The 22,813-nt window shown below is 47.1% G+C and overlaps 1 protein-coding gene across 6 annotated transcripts; it reads left to right on the top strand.

Moving 5' to 3' along the window:
- Positions 1-900: 900 nt before the first annotated feature.
- On the top strand, positions 901-21,463 carry NMNAT1 (nicotinamide nucleotide adenylyltransferase 1). Of its 6 annotated transcripts, none has more exons than XM_047724617.1 (6): positions 901-1,005; positions 1,950-2,066; positions 15,772-15,942; positions 17,033-17,216; positions 20,096-20,238; positions 20,580-21,462. In XM_047724617.1, exons 3-6 carry the CDS (start codon positions 15,828-15,830, stop codon positions 20,990-20,992), a joined length of 855 nt encoding a protein of 284 aa, XP_047580573.1. In that variant the 5' UTR covers positions 901-1,005; positions 1,950-2,066; positions 15,772-15,827; the 3' UTR covers positions 20,993-21,462. The 6 variants fall into 6 exon arrangements, with proteins under 6 accessions (XP_047580573.1, XP_047580569.1, XP_047580574.1 ...); XM_047724613.1 differs by having other exon boundaries at positions 907-1,005; positions 1,915-2,066; XM_047724618.1 differs by lacking the exon at positions 901-1,005 and adding an exon at positions 1,021-1,207.
- The last annotated feature ends 1,350 nt before the right edge of the window (positions 21,464-22,813 follow it).

Raw genomic sequence — 22,813 nt, 5'->3', positions numbered from 1 at the left:
TTCAAAACCGGCCACCTGGAGCGGAAGAGGTGCTCCCTTCATGCCCACCTTGTCTCTCAGGACTTCGAACTCTGCACACTGCTGGCCGGTCCCAAAGTGCCGAAGCCTCCCGCTGCTGAAGTTCTGAGTGTCATACACTTGAGGAAAGCGAAATGGTTCATCAGGACCACGAGAGGCTCAGAGTGCAAACCCCTTGGAGGAGGAGCTGGCTGGGAAACAGGGAGCCATGAACAAGTAGTTTCATTTACTTTCCAGAGACTAACCTACAGCAGTCCCGATAACTCCCCCCGAGCAGCGTGCGTGCGACACGCACCCTTCTCTTTCTAGGAAGACACCATGGGGGATGGCGGAGGGGGGCGAGGAGGGACGGACGCCGTTTTCTCTCTCGAGGGCGCGTCGGGCAGGGCATCCTTGCGGAGGTGTCCCCTAGCGAGGCTGCGGGGGCTCCCGAGGAAAACCCTGCACCTCCACGTGTCCGCAGCGCGGCTGTCAAAGCCAGAAGCCCGGGTAAGAAGAGGGCGGAGAGCACACGTTTTCCCGGCTGGACGTGAGCAGCTACGGACCTCAACCATCGGGACGCGACACCGAGCAGCTCCGGCCACCACCCCAAACCCTGTGTCCATGGCGGAACTTGGAGCTCCGGCACCTGGGTCCTGCGGCGGCCGCGCTCGACTAGGCCCCGGCTGCCACCAGAGGTCGCCATGAACCCCCACCCCCGAAACTCTTGCGGACCTCCCAGACCCGAACCCGGACAACCCCTTTGGGCCCTCAGGGTCCCCCCTCCGCCTGCGCCACCGCCTTGGTCCCAGAGATCGGGGCCAGGGGCCCCGCCTACCTGAGGGTCCTGGCCCGGCGGACGCTCACAGTCGGAGCACTTCCGGCGGACGCATGCACTTCCGGCCTCCAGCAGCCAATGAGGGTGCAGCCATGGGTGTTCCCTAGTCCGGCGTCCGGGCCGCGGGTCGTCTCCCGGAGGTCTTCGGGCGGGTGGACCCTGAGAACGTGGTAAGCCTCCTGGCTAAGACCGCTGAGAAACCATTCTCTAGGGGAGTCAGCGCAGGACTCTCTGTCGCGAACTTGAGGGAGTCTAACGTGGTGGAGTCTTGGAGGGGCGGATATAACGGTCCCCGAGGCGAGGTCATATTCCAGTTTGGGCAGGAGTCTTGCGCCTTCATTCTTTCCAACTTTCTGTGGAGCCGGAACCTCGGTAATTTTCCCTCTGTCCTCTGAACAGGTGATTCCCCTTGGAGGGAAAAAAAAAATCCTTTCTAGAGGTTTCTTGAGCGTGGCGGAGGGGGGAAGGGGCGGAAGAGGAAGTGTTCCATTTTCTGAAAGACTTCTCTCTCCTGGGAAATCCGGCTTTCCAAATCCGTGAAGACCAAGTGCCCTTTCCTGGAAGCGCTTGGACCCTCACGGCCCTTGAGGACCCTGCGGGCTGTCGGCCGGGCAGCGCTTTTTAAGCTACTGAGAACCGGGGCGGCAGCCGTTTCCCCAGCTGTTCCCGGTCCCGCTCCTTGAGTCCCGAGCCTCCGGGTCAACCTCTGGGTTGACGGCAGAATTGTTTCAGAGAACGTGGGCTTTCGGGCCAATTCGATTCCAGCCACCCCAGACAGGTTTCCAGCTAGAGTTACCCTGGGGGACGGTCCGCCAGAAAGAAGGACTTCTGCGGGGGGGGGGGGGCGCCTGGGTGGCCCAGTCATTAAGTGTCTGCCTTGGGCTCAGGTCATGATCCCGGGGTCCTGGGATCGAGCCCCCACATCGGGCTTCCTGCTCGGCGGGGAGCCTGCTTCTCCCTGTCCCACTCCCCCTGCCTGTGTTTTGCTCTCACTGTGTATGTCTCTGTCAAATAAATAAAATCTTTAAAAAAGAAAAAAAAAAAAAAAGAAGAATGACTTCTGCCAGTTCTCATTGTAGGGTTTCGGACTTCTTACCAAAACGCTGTTTTTCAGTTACAGTTTGGAGGTGAGACTGCTGCGGCAATCCAACTTGGAGAAACCGTTGTCACGGTTGAAATAGTTCCGGTACCTTGCAGAACGCCTCGGGTTCGCAGCTTCTCCTTTGTGAAAGTAAGCTGTCCCTTTTTTTTTTTTTTTTTTTTGCTGTCGCGTCGCTTTGAGTAATGCAGAACTCTCAGTGACAAATAGGGTCAGTGCCAAACAAAACGGAAAAAATACACTTGTTTCACCACTGGAAGAACTTGCTAAATAGACATTTGCTCACTGTGTGCTCCCCCTGATTTAAAAAAAAAAAAGATTTTATTTATTTATTTGAGAGAGAGAGACAAAGAGAGTGCAAGCAGGGGGAGGAGCAGAGAGAGAAGCAGACTCCCCGCTGAGCAGGGAGCCGGATGGATGCGGGCTGGATCCCAGGACCCTGAGATCATGACCTGAGCTGAAGGCAGACTCTCAGTCGTCGGATCCACCCAGGCGCCTCTCCTTCCGCTGATTCTGAGGATAATGTGATGTCCTGTTCAGGCGTTTGGGTTGGTTTAGCGTGTGCAGGCATAGGAGCTGTGGAGGACAGGCCTTACCGGACCCACGCATTCTGTTTGCCGGCTCTTTCTCAGTGCTTTGATCCAATTCAGCGCTTCTATGCTGGGGGTGCCCCTTGGGTTCTTGTTTAGAGTTAATGGATCATGAAAAATATTCCTAGTGCAGAAGTAAGAGAAATTGGGGGCGCCTGGGTGGCTCAGTGGGTTAGAGCCTCTGCCTTCAGCTCCGGTCATGATCTCAGGATCCTGGGATCGAGCCCCACGTCGGACTCTCTGCTTGGCAGGGAGCCTGCTTCCTCCTCTGTCTCTGCCTGCCTCTCTGCCTACTTGTGATCTCTATCAAGTGGATAAATAAAATCTTTAAAAAAAAAAAAAAAAGAAGTAAGAGAAATTGGTTTGGGTTCCAGTTGTCAAACAGAGACAGAATCCAGGCTCTGAAGGGGTATGGGGAAAGAAGAGGAAAAACTGGGAAAATAGGAATAACATGTTAAGTAAGTAGTCACAGGAGAGAGCACCGGGGGAGATAACTTCAGAGCTGGGAGTCGTAACTGGCAAACCAGATCAACGCTACTCGGCTGCTGGAGGATTTTAGGACGTTTAGACTTGGACTTGGAATGGGAGCCCAGAGAGTGCAGGTTGCTCCAGCTAGGTAAGGAAAATGCTGGGGCAGATGAAGCTTGAGTGGCTAACAGGAAGCCCGTGAGCCCAAGGCTCTCTGAGCATGCAGACTTCTTTTAAATGGCTACCAGTACATAGCTTGTACCATGACCTTGAATTTTAGTGTCAAGGTTGTTACACGAACTATGAGATCTTGAGCAAGTTGATCAATCTCTTTCAGCTTTAGTTTTCTCATGTTTGTTTGAAAAAGGGATGATATGGGTGCCTGGCTGCCTCAGTGAGAAAGACATCGTCTCTTGATCTTAAGGTTGTGAGTTTGAGCCCCACATTCAGTGTGGAGATTACTAAAATAAACAAACAAACTTTAAAAAAGTGGGGAGGGGGTGCTTGGGTGGCTCCCTCAGTTAAGTATCTGACTTTGTCTCAGGTCATGTTCTCAGGGTCCTAGGATCCAGCAGAGCCGGATCAGAGAAGTCCGGTCCCCGCACCCCCACTCATGTGCATGTGCATCTGTCTGCGCCCATGTGCGTATGTGTGTCTGTCCACGCGCATGCGGTTTCTCTCTCTCTCTCAAATAAAATCTTCTTTTAAAAAAAGAAGATCATAAGGGGCGCCACTTCCCCCTGCTTGTGTTCCCTCTCTTGCTGATATTTATTTATTTGACAGAGATCACAAGTAGGCAGAGGGAGAGAGGGGGAAGTGGGCCCCTGCTGAGCAGAGAGCCTGATGCAGGGCTCAATCCAAGGACCCTGAGATCATGACCCGAGCTGAAGGCAGAGGCTTAACCCACTGAGCCTCCCAGGTGCCCCTAAATAAATAAAATCTTAAAGAAAAAAAAAGTTGGTTACTTAACTGACTGAGCCCCCTGGGGGCCCCTCCCAAGTTTTTATTTAAATTCCAGCTAGTTAGCATATTTCATTTGTTTCTGGGGTATATGTGCTTTTCATTAATTTATTTAATTTATTTATTTTTATTTATTTTATTTTTTAAAGATTTTATTTATTTATTTGACAGACAGAGATCACAAGTAGGCAGAGAGGCAGGCAGAGAGAGAGAGGGGAGAGCAGGCTCCTTGCTGAGCAGAGAGCCCGATGTTGGGCTTGATCCCAGGACCCTGGGATCATGACCTGAGCCGAAGGCAGAGCCCTTTAACCCACTGAGCCACCCAGGCGCCCCTGTCTAATTTATTTTGAAACATAAGCTCTATGCCCAATGTGGGGCTTGAACTCACAACCCAGAGATCAAGAGTTTCAAGGACTACGAACTGAGCCAGCCAGGGAATTCTCAGAGAGTCTGGAGAATTTTTTAAAATTTAATTAATTTATTTTAAAAGATTTTTTTACTTGAAAGAGGGAGTACACAGTGGGGAGGGGCAGAGAGAGAGGGAGAGAGAAATCCAAGCAGACTCTGTGCTGAGTGGGGAGCCCGACATGGGGCTCCATCTTATGACCCTGAGATCATGACCTGAGCCGAAACCAAGAGTTCAACACTTAACCGGCTGAGCCACCCAGGTGATGTGTTGGGAGATGTTTATATTGAATGTGACCTTCCTGCCAACAGATAGTTCTTTTCCTCAAGAAATAGAGTTGTCTTCACTTCCTCAAAACGTTAAGAGCATCTGTGATGACCTAGCTCCTACTTAAACTACCTCACAGGAAAAGAAGACAAACATTATGTGGGTCACTTAGTTATTTTCTCTGGACAACTTTGACTGTCCTGATGCAGAAGATTGTGTCACCCATGTAGAGGAGATTGTGGTTATTCTTACTCTAAAATTTCCCACTACATTTTTAAAGAACGAATTGTTTGAATACACCATCTGAATCCCTGTGTCCTCCTAAAATTAAACCTAAACCTTTGTTCATTACTAAGATCTGTATTTTACTTCTTCCTTCTCAGTGCTTATCCATCCAGCTGACGGTAATAGTTTCACAAAACAAAAACAGAGGTTCAGAAAGTCAATGTCACGATCTTGAAAGTATTTAATAGAGTGTCTTTATGTGAGGTGAATTCGGTTGTGATGTCAGTCTGGTGATTTGGGTTGAACTGTTCCTTTTTATCCGTTGTCAGTGCTAATCGATACTTCAAGACAACTTTCTTTTAGATGACTGGTTTTGGTGTGCTTCCTGTTTTCGTAGCTCTGATGTCAGCTGACCATCTCACTCCAGAGCAGCAGGGTAGGAGATGAGCTCCTGCTTGCCGGCCGCGGTCAGGTGGCAGCTGCTGGGACAGGCTCACCTGCTGGAGCCATCTGTGTGAGGCAGGAGACCGGAGGGCTCACATGCCAGCGTCAGACCATTGGTTTAGTGTCTGGTGGTGTGCAGGCCATGCTAACCAGCCAGCTCAGTGCCAGGGTAGAGAAAAGCACTGTGGGATGAAGCACGGGATCTAATTAAATGGGTTGGAAATCCTGTGAAAAGGATGGCTTTTTACTCCTTTGCTTCGTGAAGCTCTTGCTTTAGGAGGAACCAGGCTTCCCTTGCACTGTGACAGCTCGAGCTGAGCAAGGGCTTCCTCGAAGCCTTTGACAAGGAGAGGCTACTTGGGAAGTTTGCTTACGTGCAGAAACCAAGCTGCTCACTGACAGCAGCACAGACAAGTAGTAAAGTTCAGGGGTTGTTTTTTCCTGTATTCGGGAAGAAAAAGCACTGTGAGAAATACTTGTCTTTGGTTGGAACCTATATTTACAACTTTTTTGCCAAAGGATTTAAACAGTGGCACCAGCTTAGCAAGAGATGGAAGGCTTCCTGCTCGCCGCGCCGTGTGCAGGCCAGCACTTCCACTGTTGATTGATGGCTTATCTTTTCTCTTCCTCCCCCTCTCTCTCTCTTTTTTTTTTTTTTAAAGATTTTATTTATTTATTTGACAGAGATCACAAGTAGGCAGAGAGGCTGGCAGAGAGAGAGGAAGGGAAGCAGGCTCCCTGCTGAGCTAGAAAGCCTGATGCGGGGCCCGATCCCAGGACCCCGGGATCACAACCTGAGCTGAAGGCAGAGGCTTTAACCCACCGAGCCACCCAGGTGCCCCCTGATGATATGTTTTAACTGTGACGTGTCTAATTAGGAATTCTGCATCTACATATCTCTATTTTTAGTGTGAGGAGAAAATAAATATTGAAGACTAATGGTTTATTATATACAGACATGCTTTCAGATTAAGGTGAGCCCTTGAGAAATTCAGTATTTAAAAACACACACAGGGTGCCTGGGTGGCTGAGTTCATGGTCCCAGCATCCTGGGATCAAGTCCAGCATCGAGCTCCTTGCTCAGCGGGGAGCCTGCTTCTCCTTCTGCCTGCTGTTCTCTCTCTCTGACAAATAAGTAAACAAAATCTTAAAAAAAAATTTTTTTTTTAAATAAAAACACACACAGTCAGTTGCCACAACTGTTAACACCACGGTACAGGCTCCTTCACCAAAGGATCCCACACCAAATACAGCAAACATCTTCTCCAGTGCCTGCGGGACTGGTTCCATATGCGTAAGCAGCACAGTGAAACCTAGAAGGAGAGCAGAACTGTCTGTTTTCTGAATGTGATTATCTCAGAAATACATTCTTGAATGCAAATCAAACAGAGGATGTTTCCTCGCTTCCCTCCCGTGGGACACAGATGCTCAAAACCTTGCCAGGCTAAGGTTTTCCTTTGACATGGGTTGTGTTCTTATTATTGGCATTGCTGGTGATAAGAACACCGAGTGCAGGGCGCCTGGGTGGCTCAGTCAGTTGGACGTCTGCCTTCGGCTCAGGTCATGATCCCAGCGTCCTGGTGTTGAGCCCTACATCGGGCTCCCTGCTCAGGGGGGAGCCTTCTCCCTCTGCCACTCACCCTGCTTGTGCTCTCTCTCTCTCTGTCAAATAAATAAATAAAATCTTTAAGAAGAAAAACAACTGACTCCTTTTTTCACGATTCCCTTATTTGATTTTATTTCATTTATTTATTTATTTATTTTTAAAGATTTTATTTATTTGACACAGAGAGACACCGTGAGAGAGGGAACACAAGCAGGGGAAAGTGAGAGAGGGAGAAGCAGGCTTCCTGCTTAGCGGGGAGCCCGATGTGGTGCTCAATCCCAGGACCCTGAGATCGCGACCTGAGCCAAAGGCAATGGCTCAACCCACTGAGCCACCCAGGCACCCCCTCATACTTAAATTTTAGGACAACCAAAACAGTTACTAAGGTACTTATAAAAAATTTCCTTCACCTGAATTTTAAATGTGAATTTTTTCTTAAGTTTCAGTCTGAGCTCCAGAAGAGTGGGAAGTCCTATATTAACCCAGTTTTGTTTTGTCAATGTCTGGCAAATAATAAGCACTTAGTACATGCTTGATAAATGCCTACTTACCAATTGTGAAGAAAGTAAAGATGATATTGCCAACCAAGTTGGTAAGGAGAGGTTGCCTGCAGTATCGGGAAGATGTGGGCCTGAAATCAATACACTGGGTCATACATTAATTTATCAATTGTTAGAAGAAATTCGCCCTCTAAGCACAGTACCAGGAGGCACTAACCATTGAATTCTTATCCTGATTCTGGCCTGAGGTTCATTTGGCTCCAGGCAACTCATTTAAGAACCTTGGTTCCTGGGGTGTCTGGATGGCTCATTGGGTTAAAGCCTCTGCCTTCAGCTCAGGTCATGATCCCGGGGTCCTGAGATCGAGCCCCACATTGGGCTCTCTGCTCAGCAGGGAGCCTGCTTCCTTCTCCCTCTCTGCCTGCCTCTCTGCTTACTTGTGATCTCTGTCTGTCAAATAAATAAATAAAATCTTTAAAAAAAAAAAAAAGAACCTTGGTTCCTTTACCATAACTGTAAGTTAATAGTGCAAAACCAGCCCACAAGTGATATGAAGAGTTGTTCATATTTACAGTCGCACAAATGATGCTTACCATCTCTCAGATTCATATTAACTGGATATTTTTGTGAGAAAAATATCTTGTGGAAATTCTGGCCTTTTGGAGTAAGGAAATAGGCCTTACTGCACACAAAACTCCTAGAACAGATGTGGGCATGTTTAAATTAGGCTAATTACAGTGAGTGTCACAGTTTCCCTTTCTTGTCATGTGGATTCTTGGTTTTCAGATTGTTTTAGGATTTCCACATTTTTAAAGATTTTTTTTTTTATTTGACAGACAGAGATCACAAGTAGACAGAGAGGCAGGCAGAGAGAGAGAGAGAGGGAAGCAGGCTCCCTGCTGAGCAGAGAGCCCGATGCGGGACTCGATCCCAGGACCCTGAGATCATGACCTGAGCCGAAGGCAGCGGCTTAACCCACTGAGCCACCCAGGCGCCCAGGGATTTCCACATTTTTAGAGCTGCAATTTTTTTATTTTGAATGTATCAAATGGCATTTGCTTCATTTGTCCAACTATTAGCTGACTCTTTCTGCCAAGACTAACGTCCTTCATAGAATCTGAAATAACGTATCAAGTCATAACCTGGTCACATATGCCTGTGTCACTCTCAGCCCTGCAGACGTTAGCTCATGCGAGGCTGCCAGGACTGGTCTCTAGGGCATCCAAGGTTTGAAACATTGGTGCCTTCATTTTCTTCCATTTAATGGCTATTGTACCAGAAGAAATTGTGTTAAGTCAAACTCAGCCTGCCCTATTCCCCAGTATCCTTTTGGCATTGACTTTTCAAAGAGGTGAAGCAGGTGACTACCATTGACAATAGGGGCAAAAACAATGGGGCAGGCTGCGGTTAGACATGGAGCGGGAATCTCTGAGCACACCCCAGCCATCTCCAGAGGTAAGACAGTCATGCCGAGCTGTCAGGTAATGGGGTTAGCTGGTGAGAGAGCTTACCTTAGCAGAACAAACAACTGGAGGCCCAGAGCGGTGGTCCCAAACAAGAACACGGTCACTTGTCTGCATGGGACAGACGGAGTTACAATTTACATTTTTTCTTCAGTGATAGAATGGCTTAAAGAAACCAAATTTTGGGGGCATCTGGGTGGCTCAGTCAGCTAAGTGTCTGCCTTCAGCTCAGGTCATGATCTCAGGGTCCTGGGATCGAGCCCTGCATCGGGCTCCCTGCTTAGTGGGGAGCCTGCTTCCCCCCTCTCTCTGCCTCTCCCCCCAGCTTGTGCTTTCTCTCTTGCTCACTCTCTCAAATAAATAAAATGTTAAAAAAAAATTTAGGTTCTGTTTCATAACGTTACATCAAACAGTGGAAGTAAAGTTTTAAACACAATAAAGATGACTTGCGATCATCCCATTAGAGCAAATTATGTCTAATCATACGGCCCTGCGAATGGTAGCTGCTGGTCATTAAGCTCCTGCTGTGCACCAGGTGCTGTTGATACTGGTCTCTTAGGAATCTTTTTTTTTTAAAGATTTTATTTATTTGTCAGAGAGAGAGAGTGAGCGCATAAGCTGGTGGAGCAGCAGAGGGGGAGGGAGAAGCCGGCTCCCTGCTGAGCAGGGAGTCTGATGCAGGGCTCGACCCCAGGACCCTAAGACCATGACCTGAGCTGAAGGCAGATGCTTAACCAACCGAGCCACCCAGGTGTCCTTGGTTTCTTAGGAACCTTTAACCTCCGTTCCTTTACCATGACTGTCAGTTAATCCTATAAGACAACCCTCAGGTAATAGTAAAAGTTAATACTCACCATTCATAGACAAATGTGTCAAACATTTTTTATTCACTTTCTCATTTAATGTGCATAAAATCCAGAGCACCTGGGTGGCTCAGTTGGGCATCCAACTCTTGGTTTCGGCTCCGGTCGTGATCTCAGAGCCTCGAGATTGAGCCCCATGTCAGCTTTCGTGCTCAGCCGGGAGCCTGCTTGAGGTTCTGTCCGTCGCCCTCTGTTCCCCCCGACCCCACGCTTGGTCTCTTTCCTCTCTCTCAATAAATGAATAAATAACATCTTTTTAAAAATATGCGCAAAACGCTATGAGGTGGGGACTGTGGTTCCCCATTTTATTAATGAGGAAACCAAGACTCAGAATGGTGAAGCGTCTTGTCCAAGGACAGGTAGCGAGAAGCGACCGAGCTAGACCTATGAACCAGGGCCGAGAGTCCTAACCACACCTCTGCACTGTGCTTGCTCTGTCTCTGGTCAGACGGGTCGCACTGAGCATGACTCAGAGTAAACCCAACCTACCACAGCTTATACAACCACATGAAGGCTGCTGTTTCTGCTCATTTTTGAAATTCTTCTGAGATTACGTGTACATAGTTTCCATGCATATAAGAAAATCTTCCACAATAACTAATAAGTTCTTTTCACCGTAAACTGTATTATTTACCTTGATTATTTTATTAATCAGGTTTAGCACTGAAAGACCTTAGGGTATTTGTAGAAATCAAATCTACCCTCCAAACACAAAGATTTATCTCCACTGAAAGCACACACACACACCAAAAAATTTAAAAATATACTCCTGGACTGGCAATGACGCATTGTTATTACTAGGATATAGTTATAGGCTTAATGTGACTATTTTAGAAGGAATAGTATCTTTTCAGGGTATAAATTCCGATCAGTTGTCAAGTCAATCACATTATTTTAACAGTCAGCCAACATAGATTTAATCATATTGAGCATTTATGAGATGACAAGAAAAGACAGTTAACTTTTTTTTAAATGCTAACATTTTAAAAACTGGCTTAATGTTTACACAATGTTCCATTAATGTTTACGTGTCAGTTTTTCTTTTTTTTTTTTTTAAGATTTTATTTATTTATTTGACAGAGAGAGATCACAAGTAGATGGAGAGGCAGGCAGAGAGAGAGAGAGGGAAGCAGGCACCCTGCTGAGCAGAGAGCCCAATTCGGGACTCAATCCCAGGACCCTGAGATCATGACCTGAGCCGAAGGCAGCGGCTTAATCCACTGAGCCACCCAGGTGCCCCTACGTGTCAGTTTTTAAAATTTAAAGTCAGTAATTATTATGTCAAATATACTTCAGTTTTTTTTTTTTAAGATTTTATTTATTTATTTGACAGAGAGAAATCACAAGTAGGCAGAGAGGCAGGCAGAGAGAGAGGAGGAAGCAGGCTCCCTGCTGAGCAGAAAGCCCGATGTGGGGCTCGAACCCAGGACCTGGGATCATGACCTGAGCCGAAGGCAGCGGCTTAACCCACTGAGCCACCCAGGCGCCCCTATACTTCAGTTTTTTATAAAATGATTTAAAAATTGAAAATAAATTTTAGTTAAACATTGAGACTGTCTCATTAAGAAATGGGCTGTTTGTCATCGCAAGCTGGGGAGGGACACTTACAGCCTGAGCCGGTACGATCTTGGCAGCCAGCAGTGCAGGCGATACGCCGTGTGGGCCAGACAGAAGTGAATCATGGGGACGCTAGTCGTTGTGCACCTGGAGCAAGGCTCAGGATCCAGAGCAGCCCTGTTAGAGCTCCCAAACCACTTCTTCACCCATCTGTCCCCAGCTTGTTCCCCTTCCCAGTGCAACTACTCTGGTACCCTGCAGTGACCCAGAGGAAGTGGTTTTCAGCTACGATGGACGCTCACTGTAGCTTAATTCTTCTGTGGTTTTGAAGGTCCAAGCTCAAGTTGGCTGCATTCACGGGGAATTAATAGAACCGAGCTGGATATTTGAGATGCGTTGTGAATGTGACCAGGGAAAAAGCCTTTCTTTAGCTGAGCGATCAGCTTCCCGGAGCCGCTGGGGAGGTCCTGGAAACCTGAGTGCATCCCTAAGGTTAGGGAAGGGCTCCAAGCTCTTTGTTCTGTCCTTCCTGAACAGCAGGCAGCTCCCTTGGGGACCCATACCTCCTGTTCTTAGCTTTATTGTCCTTGCTGCTCACAGCTCAATATCCTGGGGTGGGCAGGGAGGTGGCAGAGAGGAGTGGTGCCTGAAACTTGAGGTGGGCGGGGCTGGCCAGTTACCCTGGTTTCCCTGCGGGCCTAGAATACTCTTGGAGATGTATTTACCACCACCCTGTAATACCATAGGCACTTTGTATGGAATTGGGGGATAGGAATGGGAGGCATGGGAACGAGCCTCAAGTGATCCCTGGCATCATCCTTAGGCCGATAATTGAAAGGTAGGACATTATTCCTACGAATCAACACTTAAAAAAAAAAAATCTGTATGGAACATTACTGACCTTTCTGTCCTTTGTTTCTTAACAACATTAGTGTCCCCCTGATCCCTACCAATATGCTTTGTTGGGAGAAGACCTCAAATGTTTATTGAATAAATATTTCTTATTTCCATTCTCACTGTCTACTTAAATTAAGGCACTCATGACTTTTTTTTTTTAAGATTTTATTTATTGGAGAGAGTGAGACAGAGATAGTGAGAGGACAGGAGCAGGGAGAAGCAGGCTACCCACTGAGCAGGAGCCCGATGCGGGACTCGATCCCAGGACCCTGGGATCATGATCTGAGCTGAAGGCAGATGCCCAACCAACTGAGCCACCCAGGTACCTGGCACTCATGACTTTCAACTGGCCTTTTTCTGTCTTGTTTTGCCCCTTCCAAGTAATCCCCTAGCATCACCATCATCAGTATTGTCACTTTCCTCCCAAATAACAGCTAGCACTTACTTTTACACTCTGCTAGGCAGTATGCTAAGCACTTTGCCATTGATCAGAGTAAATTCTCAGAGTAACTGGAATTGGTTGTCATTGTCTCTATGTGACAGATGAGGAGACTCAAGACACATAATGAAGTGATTTGGTTAAGTTGGTAAAATTGAATAAAGGGTTTTTTGTGTTGTTTTTTTTTTTAAGATTTTATTCATTTATGAGAGACGCAGGGAGAGAAACCGCCTCCCTACTGAGGAGGAGCCCAATGCGGGACTCGATCCCAGGACCCCGGGATCATGACTTGAGCTGAAGGCAGACACTTAACCATCTGAGCCACCCAGGCGCCCCCCAAATGAAGGTTTTAAATACCCACATCTTCTTATTTTTCTAAAGCGGTTGTTTATATAGAACCCTGTGGTCGTTCCATCCTGTGGTCATTCCATTGCTCAGAGAGCTTCAGGGGTTCTCAATGCCTCACATTCCTCAGCTCCTCAGCAAGGAGGGCTCATTTCCATTCTGCACAACTCAGTGTATCTTGCATTTTTCTTCTTCTTCTTTTTTTTTTTAAATATTTGACAGAGAGAGATCACAAGTAGGCAAAGAGGCAGGCAGAGAGACAGGGGGAAGCAGGCTCCCCGCTGAGCAGAGACCCCCAATGCGGGGCTTGATCCCAGGACCCTGAGATCACGACCTGAGCTGAAGGCCGAGGCCTTAACCCACTGAGCCACCCAGGTGCCCCTGCATTTTTCTTCTTGATGAGAGAGCCTAGGAGTCAGGAACCCGAGATGCTCGCCCTGGTTCTGCCACTTCCTGGCATAGAATCTGAGCAGAAGTGCATTGGTCACCCTAGCACTTGCGTCTGAACACTAGTGTGCTACAAATGAATGGTCTTGACACGGGTCTTCCGAGCACTGGCCAGTCTGAGAAGTGCACTGCAAGGTGTTGCATAGTCTTAATTTCCAGCTTGTTTTCAACCCATTTTTTTTCTCTGAGATGTTGTAATACTGAAAAATTAGAATGTCCAATGGTAGAAGATTAACTGGAAAAATGAAATATCTAACAGTAGCTTAATTTTGTAACAAGTTAAATGACTTTGGCCAAATTTTTGTGTGTTTGCATGGTGAAGGTTAAATGATCATGTGTGTGAAACCACTTGACATGTCAAAAAGTGTCCTACAACTGTTTGTTTATTCCCATTTACTGTAGTTCTATGTTAATTATACAAATACTCTGACCTCTAGAAGTCATTCCCCAAAGTTCCCAAAATTGCTTTCAGCAATTCGGCGTCACTGGGATTATGTGTATAAGCTCTCAGAACAATTACTTTGAAACATCATTTGGATATGTAAGAATATTTTTTAAAACTTTATAACAACAAAACTATTTTTTGATGGTTAGTAAGCAGTGTTGATCAAAAAAGATAACCCGGAACGGAGTGGTTTGACTTCAAGGGATAGGTTCATTGTGTCAGGGAGCAAGAGTCCCTTCCCTCTCCGCCCTTTCTAGCTTAGGGAACTAGGAATCAGATTGACACGAGAAAGATTACGTGGAGAAAATAAGATTTAATGGAGTGCATATGGGGAATCCACAGAGACGTGGAAATTCCGAAGACAGTCAGGCAGAATGAGGCACATTATGTCATTCTGCACTAAGGAGAGGGGAGCGGGGGTCTCCGACTCCAGAGGAAAGGACCGCGCCTCGGAGCAGCGAGAAGAGCGGGTGTTTGGTCATTAGAGGGTTGTCCTGCCGTACGGAAGGATGGGTCTCGGATCAAATTTATCTGCTAATGACCCTTATTGTGGGGAAGACCCCAATTTAGATTCTTGAATGTAATTAAGGGAGGGACAAAAGTTTCTCTTGAGCCTGCAGGGTCTCAACTGCCTTCCAGTCAAAATAGTCCGCATGGGGGCGCCTGGGTGGCTCGGTGGGTTAAGCCTCTGCCTTTGGCTCAGGTCATGATCTCAGGGTCCTGGGATGGAGCCAGGATTGAGCTCTCTGCTCGGCAGGGAGTCTGTTTCCCCCACCACCGCCTGCCTCTCTGCCTGCTTGTGATCTCTATCAAATGGGTAAATAAAATCTTAAAAAAAAAAAAAATCCGCATGCCAGAGTGGTATTCTGAACCCTTGCAACTGACTCCCAGCACAAGGAATGAAAAAGACCCCCACAAAGATACCACATTATGCCACTTTGGGGCACCTCCCACAAACCTGCCAAAAAGAAAAAAATCATGTAAAACAGGAATAGGAGTCAGAATGGCATTAGGCTTTCAACAGTAGTGTTGGATGCTAGGAAACAATGAAGAAGTGCATTCCTAATTTTATTCTTAATATTTTTTTAAAGAATTTATTTATTAGAGAGAGAGAGAGAACGAGCAGGGGGAGAGGGAGGGGAAGAGGGAGACGTAGACTCGCCGCTGAGCAGGGAGCCCAAATGGGACTTTATCCCAGGACTCTGGAGTCCCAGGACCTGGGATCATGACCAAACGCTCAACTGACTGAGCCACCCAGGCGCCCCCAGGCCACTGTTTTGAAGGGCAGGTTGTTGGGGAGTCCAGTTTATTTGGTAGTTGATAATGTCATTGTATCAGTTAACTGTGACCTTAGTTGTGCATCACAAAACTTCGGCATCGTGCAAGAACGAACATTCATTTTTGCTCATGAGTGGAGGGTCAGCTTGTGGGTTTGTCGATGTAAGCCCAGCTTGGCTGATCTCGCCAGGGCTTGCCTGTGTGTCTGAGCGTGTCGTCTGTGGTCTGGCCGGTGTCGGATGGCCCCCGCCACATAGCTGGTGTGGTTGGCTGTCCGTCAACAGGAGTCCAAGCTCTCTCCTGCGCAGTCTGTCATTGTCCAGCAGGCTGGCCCGGGATTGTTTTCATGGCAGAGGCAGGCGTCCAGCAGAGTGTGGAGCTGTGCAAAGCCTCAAAGGCCTGGCTCAAAACCAGCACACTGTCATGTTTGCCACATCGTTTTGTCCAAAGCAAGTCACAAAGAGGGGGAAGAAAATCCCATCCCTGTACAGCAGGAGCTGCAAATGTACCCTGAAAAGGAAGGGTGGAGAATGGGGCTGTCTTTGTCATTGAAGCCATAGGGTTTTGTCCATCCACTTGGAAGGTGGAAAGACGTCCAAAGACCTAGAACTGAACTTTTTTCCTTTTTCCTTTGCAGACCACAAGCAAAGTGTCAGAGTTTTCCATTCAGATCAACAACTTCAAATTCTTAGCATGGAAAATTCAGAGAAGACAGAAGTGGTTCTCCTTGCTTGTGGTTCCTTTAATCCTATCACCAACATGCACCTCCGGCTATTTGAGTTAGCCAAGGACTACCTGAATGGAACAGGTAGGAACAGTAGCCAGGGCACTACCCCAAATACGGCGCTCTGGCGTGTTGGGTATTTTAAGCTGAAGGAGTTTGAAAAAAATGGCAGAATCAGGAAGGTCCCTCTCACCTCCTCCCTGCCATTCTCCCCTGAAGCAGCTCATAAAATCCTGATGTGAGGGGTGCCCTCCATACTCTGGGAGCAGAGGAGTGTCCTTATTGCTAAGGGCAGAGGGATGCCGGGAAGAATCCAAACTAACGGAGCGTGCTGAATTTCCCCAAGTTTACGGCACTTGACCTCGTACTCTGCCCTATCACATGTCTCGGGGCCGGTCCACTCTTCACTAACCTGGCATAAAACCACTCAGGTTTAGCTGTTTCTTGGGGTCTTCATTTCCTGACGAAGGCACCATGTCACATAAACCTTCTATTAAATAAATGTCTACATTTTTTCCTGTTTTTCTGTCTTTGTCAGTTCAGTTTTTCGGAGCCAGCCAGGGACCTGAGGACGGTTGAGGAAAACTTACTTCCTCCCTTACGTAGTATGTTTTGTTACATAAGTGATCGTTCGTATGCTGCTAGATTGATGGATGGGGGCTCACGCTCACTAATAATCCTAATAATCAGGGGACTAAGATAAAAAGATGAAATCTGTTTTGCCCATCACATTGACAAAAATGTTTAAACTTGTTAGTGTCAATTATGAGACGTTAGGGAGAAATGGGCTCTTAGATACACTATAGGCGGCCAGTACAAATCGATTAAGGCATTTGACAAGGCAACTTGGCAATATCAAAGTGTACATTGTGTGGGGAATGGGGAGTTAGTGTTTCGTGGGGACAGAGTTTTAGTTGGAGAAGATGAGAAAGTTCTGGAGACGGACAGTGGTGAGGACTTCATGGCAGCGTGACTGTACTTGATGCCCCTGAACCGTGCGCTTAAGATGGTGAATTTTATGTTCTGTTTCACCTCGTTTATAAATGAATGTAGGAATGAAACAATCCCTGTTTTGGAAAGGAGGGGTCTGTTATAAAACCATATTGATGATAATATTTCCTGTGCATAAAATCGAACTTGTTACACCTCACATCAAATCTGACTCTTCATCCAGGAAAATACAGAGTTATCAAAGGCATAATCTCTCCTGTTGGCGATGCATATAAGAAGAAAGGACTCATCTCTGCCCACCACCGAGTTATCATGGCAGAACTCGCCACCAAGAATTCAGAATGGGTGGAAGTTGACACCTGGGAGAGTCTTCAGAAGGAGTGGGTAGAGACGGCTAAGGTGCTAAGGTATTCACAGCGAAGTCGGCTTTGTCAGTTCTGCGGGATGAGTCGGGCACTTTTTGCCATGTTCTGGTGCTGCCTGTGTTTGTGAAATGGAGATTTGCAAACTGACTTGCATTGGGAGGGCTTCCGGACTATGGTTATTTCTTGGGTGTGGAGCACAGCAGCAGAGCTCAGGGGTTCCTTAGACTTTATGCCTTTCCTATGTTTTGAGCTGTTTGCGTGCTTGTTACTATGTGTATCTCTACGAGAGAGGATATATAGAGAAGCCTGCGTGGCCTGTCTGTGCCCCAGACGAGAAAGACAAAGTCGTTCAGACTTTGTCGTTTATCTTCTTCTTCTTTTTTTTTTTTTTAGATTTTATTTATTTGACCGAGAGAGATCACAAGCAGGCAGAGAGGCAAGCAGAGAGAGAGAGAGAGGAGGAAGCAGGCTCCCCGCGGCCGGGAAAGCCCGATGCGGGACTCGATCCCAGGACCCCAAGATCATGACCTGAGCCGAAGGCAGAGGCTCAACCACTGAGCCACCCAGGTGCCCCTGTCGTTTATCTTCTTGAGTATAAAGGAGAGAGGCAGGTAATTTAAGCGAGAGAAGCCATGGTGCTTGGTCATGGGTGGCCCTGATTTTATGTGCTGTTTCCGTGACCAGATAGGGGGGTTGTCCCAGATCTCTGTGTTCACGCCTTTGAAACAGTTCCAGGTGAGGATTCAGAAACTGCAGTGAGTGACACCTAATTATTGCTTAATATTATCTTGAGTATCAGAGAGCTTTCTGAAAAACCTTCCTGTGTAATGTCTGCTCTTAGAGTTCTGAGCCCTCTGGTTCTAAGCATATCAGTTAGGATTTCAACAGGAAATAGGAACCACTCAGAGTGTTTTTTGTTTTTGCTTTTTTTTTTTTTTTAAGATTTTTTTTAATTTATTTATTTGACAGAGAGAGATCACAAGTAGACAGAAAGGCAGGCAGAGAGAGAGAGAGAGAGGGAAGCAGGCTCCCTGCTGAGCAGAGAGCCCGATGCGGGACTCGATCCCAGGACCCTGAGATCATGACCTGAGCCGAAGGCAGCGGCTTAACCCACTGAGCCACCCAGGCACCCCATGTTTTTGCTTTTTTAAAAGATTTTATTTATTTGTTTGTTTGTTTATTTGAGAGCGAGAGAGAGGGAGGAGCAGAGGGAGAGTCCCCGCTGAACACAGAACCAGCTGTGGAGCTTGAGCCCCCAACCCTGAGATCATGACCCAAGCCGAATCAGGAGTCAGATGCTCAACCAACTGAGCCACCCAGGCGCCCCAAAAGCAGACAGGTATTTAGGTGCTCGTGCAGAAGCGTCAAGGGGCTTGTGGCAGGGAAGTAGGGTCTGTTCCAAGGTCATACCGCCTCAGCTGCAGTCAGCGTTCAGGAAGCTGTTCCTTCCTCTGCTGCCACAAATGCTGCTGTCCTGGTCTCCTAAGGTTGGACAGTGGAATATGGAGTGTGGCCACCACGCTCATGCCTTCAGAAAGATGGCGTCTGCCTCCCTTCTTCCTTCTGAGTTTCTTGTGAGTGGATCTCATCAGCAGAATCTCTGTCACATTGAGAACACACCGCAAGGACCTCTGAGAACTGTGTTTAGGGCAGGACTGGACACCGAGCCCGCAGACGCTGTGCAGCACAGCCGCTTAGGAAGAGGGACTTCAGGCTTGGCAGGGAAAAGAGTCTGCTGTCTTCCTGGACAGCAGTTCTCACGTCGGACACCAGGCTTCTGCATGCCCGCCTTACCCAGCCTTCACCCTCTGCTGCCACAGCAGCCTCACTGTCCGTTACATATTCACTCAGCTGCTCGAGAGGGGAGGGAGTTAGGGGCACAAAGGACCCACACTTGGCTTCCCAAACTGTAGCTTATGTTTCCTGGGTAGCTTCGCAGTTGTAACGCGGTGGGCCTCCTGCTGCCACTCCAGAAGAAAGCTACACACAAGTCCTGCCTGTGGTCCCTTCCTTTTAGGCTTCAGGCGCTTGTCCCATCCTTGACCTTGTGGTTCTCCATTACTAGGTCAAGCCACACCCTTCAGTGGTCAAGAGTGTGGGCTCTGGAACCAGTCTGCTGGGGCTCAGATACTGGCTCTGCTACTTATAAGCTAAATGGCCTTGGGCAGGGGCACCTGGGTGGCTCAATCGGTTGAGCATCTTGACTCTCTATCTCGGCTTGGCTCTTGATTGCACAGTCATGAGTTCGAGCCCCACACTGGGCTCCATGTTCGGGGTGGAGCCTACTTTAAAAAAAATGGTCTTGGGCAAATTAGAGTTCTCTTCTCTTAATGGGGATAATAATTCTGACATAATAATGGACCATAAAGTAGTTGCTTTATAATAACCAAACCATTCACTCAATCAGATTGTTATTGAATGACTCCTATGTCCCGGGAGTCCACCAAGAGCTTGAGTTACAACTCTAAGCCTTCAGTTCTGTCCACTGTGGGAATAATAATAACGATAATATTTATGGCATGGGTTGTTGAAAAGATTTAATCAAATGATTCATCCAGAGGACTTAGTGTAGTACTTAGCACATAATAAATAACTGATGTTAGCTCTTGTTATTATGACACACACATAAAGCTTCGCATAATAATAGCCACCATCTGTTGTGCTCCCAGGGTCTCCTTGCTTTCTCTTCCCAGTAGCCGGTCCCCAGCACCGCTGGCCAGCGTCCATGATGATCTGGCAGTACTGGGTACTGGTCAGCATTCATTGTGACTGGTTAGCCATCAGGGGTTCCTGTGGTTAAAGGTTGTTAATATCACACAGCTTTAACTTTGGGTCAGAGGCTCTCAGGCATCTCCAGAGAGACAGAATTTTAGTTGAATGTTGTGAGAAGAGAAATGTTCTGTTGCTTTGTTGTTTTATAGACACCATCAGGAGAAACTGGAGGCTGGGAGCTGTGATCACCAGCAGAACGCACCTATGCCGGCAAGGCCCGGACAGAAAAGGAAGTGGGCTGAACAAAGACAAGATATTAGCCAAAAGAAATTGCTAGAGCCAAAACCAAGAGGTCTGTTTCATCAAGACTTACCAACTAGAGTAGATAAGATTCTAGAGCTGAGCAAGCCCCCTTTGTATGTTCATTTCATATTCAGTGTGTGTGAGTGCCCAGAAAACACCCGTTGTTGGTTTTGTGGGGGAAGGGGCGGGGACAGAGAGGAAAAGGCATTTTGAGCTTACTTCTCCTGCAGTGGTCCTTAACTTCTGTGGTGTCCTAGAGCTCTTTTGAGAGTCTGACTCTGATCAAAACTATGAACCCTGTAGCCAGAAAGACACATTGTTGTGTTCATTTTGATGCAGAGAATTTTTAGCCAAGCAGACCCTGAAACTGTGTTTTCTTCTTCTTCCCAGATGTGCCCAAGATAAAGTTGCTGTGTGGGGCAGATTTATTGGAGTCCTTTGCTGTTCCCAATCTGTGGAAGAGTGATGATATCACCCAAATTGTGGGAGACTATGGGCTCATATGTATTACTCGGGCTGGAAATGATGCTCAGAAGTTCATCTACGAGTCGGACACGCTGTGGAAACACCGGAACAACATCCACCTGGTGAATGAATGGGTCACCAACGACATCTCATCCACAAAGATCCGGCGAGCCCTCAGAAGGGGCCAGAGTGTTCGCTACTTGGTACCAGACCTTGTCCGAGAATATATCGAAAAGCATGATTTGTATAGTTATGAGAGTGAGGAGAAGAACGCCGGTGTCATCCTGGCTCCCTTGCAGAGGAAGCCTGCAGACACTAACTCAAATCGTACAGCATGAGGTTTTGGACTTCCAGCTTGGGAATTTGAAACAGTCTGGCTGTTAGGAACTGGGAAGAGGAACTGTGATCTTATGTCATAAACTAAAGCTATCTAAAAGTCTGGTAAAAATCAATAGTAGATTCAGATCAGGTTTCTCATTCTGTTGGAGATTGCTAAGATGAATGTGTCCAATATGGTCTTTTTTTTCCCTTCTTTTTTTTTAAGAACATAAAATTCCTTGAATCTTTAAAATGGGATTAACAGCACGAAAACCAGAAGACATTCAATTTAACTAAAAAGAAGAAGTCAAAAAGGACATTTTGGCTTTACCACATAAGAGGAGCAAAGTGGGAAAAGCAAGAGTCCGTTTAAAATGCTAAGTTTTTTTTTTTTTTTTTAAAGATTTTATTTATTTATTTGACAGAGAGAGATCACAAGCAGGCAGAGAGGCAAGCAGAGAGAGAGAGGAGGAAGCAGGCCCCCGCTGAGCAGAGAGCCCGATGTGGGACTCGATCCCAGGACCCTGAGATCATGACCTGAGCCGAAGGCAGCGGCTTAACCCACTGAGCCACCCAGGCGCCCCTAAAATGCTAAGTTTTGGGGCGCGTGGGTGGCTCGGTTGGTTAAGTGTCCAATTCTTAGTTTCGGCTCAGGTCGTGATCTCGCAGTCATGGGATCAAGCCCTTGTACCAGGCTCTGTGCTCAGCACAGTGTCTGCTTCAGGTTCTCTCTCCTTCTCCCTCCTGCTCACTCTTTCAGTCAAATAAATAAATAAAATCTTTAAAAAATAACTATTTAAAATCCTAACTTAAGTTATAAAGATAAAGAACATTTTGCACATGCCTGTTTCTAGGCATTCTTCACCAACAGTGGCCAAGGAAATAATTCTTAAAATAGTGATTTTGTCAAATGTACCCGTGACCAGTCATCTTCAGCTGTCCGAAATACAGGCTGTGAATGTGCGTGGTAGAAACTGGACACTAATGGTTCAGTCTCTGGCACATGTCAGAAGCTGGCCAGTTAAGCTTTGCCAAGACACATCTGCCTGGAGCTCCACGTTTGGAGCTGGGAGAAAGGTCCAAGCCTTCAAATGTTCAGAAAGGTGCACCGGTGTTTCTGCTGCCCACACCAGAGGAACTGGGGAAAGGAATTGTGATCCTATTTCATAAACTAAAGTTTAAGAGTTTGGTAAAAACCAAGAGTAAATTAAAATCAGGTTACAGGTTATGCATGTTCTCAGCACAGTCTCTGGTGGCTCTGGCCCTCTGCCTTCTTGCCATCTCCAGGAATAGCCTCAGAGGGGACATCAGGCTACCTGGAACAGAGAACCACAGAAAATGAGGGAATTTACTCAAGGATTTTATTAAATATCAGTGCTCTTAGCCTTTTTTTTTTTTTTTTAAGATTTTTATTTATTTATTTGACAGAGATCACAAGTAGGCAGAGAGGCAGGCAGAGAGAGAGGAGGAAGCAGGCTCCCCGCTGAGCAGAGAGCCTGATGCGGGACTCGATCCCAGGACCCTGGGACATGACCTGAGCTGAGGGCAGAGGCTTTAATCCGCTGAGCCACCCAGGTGCCCTGTGCTCTTAGCCTTTCTTAATAGCTTAATAAACCAAAGATGAACAGAGATCCAATGAACGTGGGAAATGCCACACTGGGTGAGCTCAGCGGTTCCCCCAGCTCAGAATTTCTGGCACTGACAAATGGCTGGTTGGAAGAAAGTTCCATGATCTCAGTCTAAAACTCTTGAGTTTCTGAAGAGCCCTGCTGTTTCTGTTCCAGCCCCCTGTGAATCTGCCATTTGTGAATTTAAGCAGAAAAAGGGTGTACTTTCTTACC

The sequence above is a fragment of the Lutra lutra genome, chromosome 4 (assembly GCF_902655055.1).
Source record: "Lutra lutra chromosome 4, mLutLut1.2, whole genome shotgun sequence".
Classification (NCBI taxonomy): Eukaryota; Metazoa; Chordata; class Mammalia; order Carnivora; family Mustelidae; genus Lutra; species Lutra lutra.
Note: the sequence above shows the minus strand (reverse complement) of the source record. Positions and strands in the feature narration are given on the sequence as shown.

Excerpts from the sequence above, each read along its gene's own strand:
- NMNAT1 (XM_047724619.1), top strand. The coding sequence starts at position 15,828 with ATGGAAAATTCAGAGAAGACAGAAGTGGTTCTCCTTGCTTGTGGTTCC. Across the intron at positions 15,943-17,032 it reads GGACTACCTGAATGGAACAG|GAAAATACAGAGTTATCAAA; the intron begins GTAGGAACAGTA and ends CTCTTCATCCAG. Across the intron at positions 20,239-20,579 it reads GCTAGAGCCAAAACCAAGAG|ATGTGCCCAAGATAAAGTTG; the intron begins GTCTGTTTCATC and ends TCTTCTTCCCAG.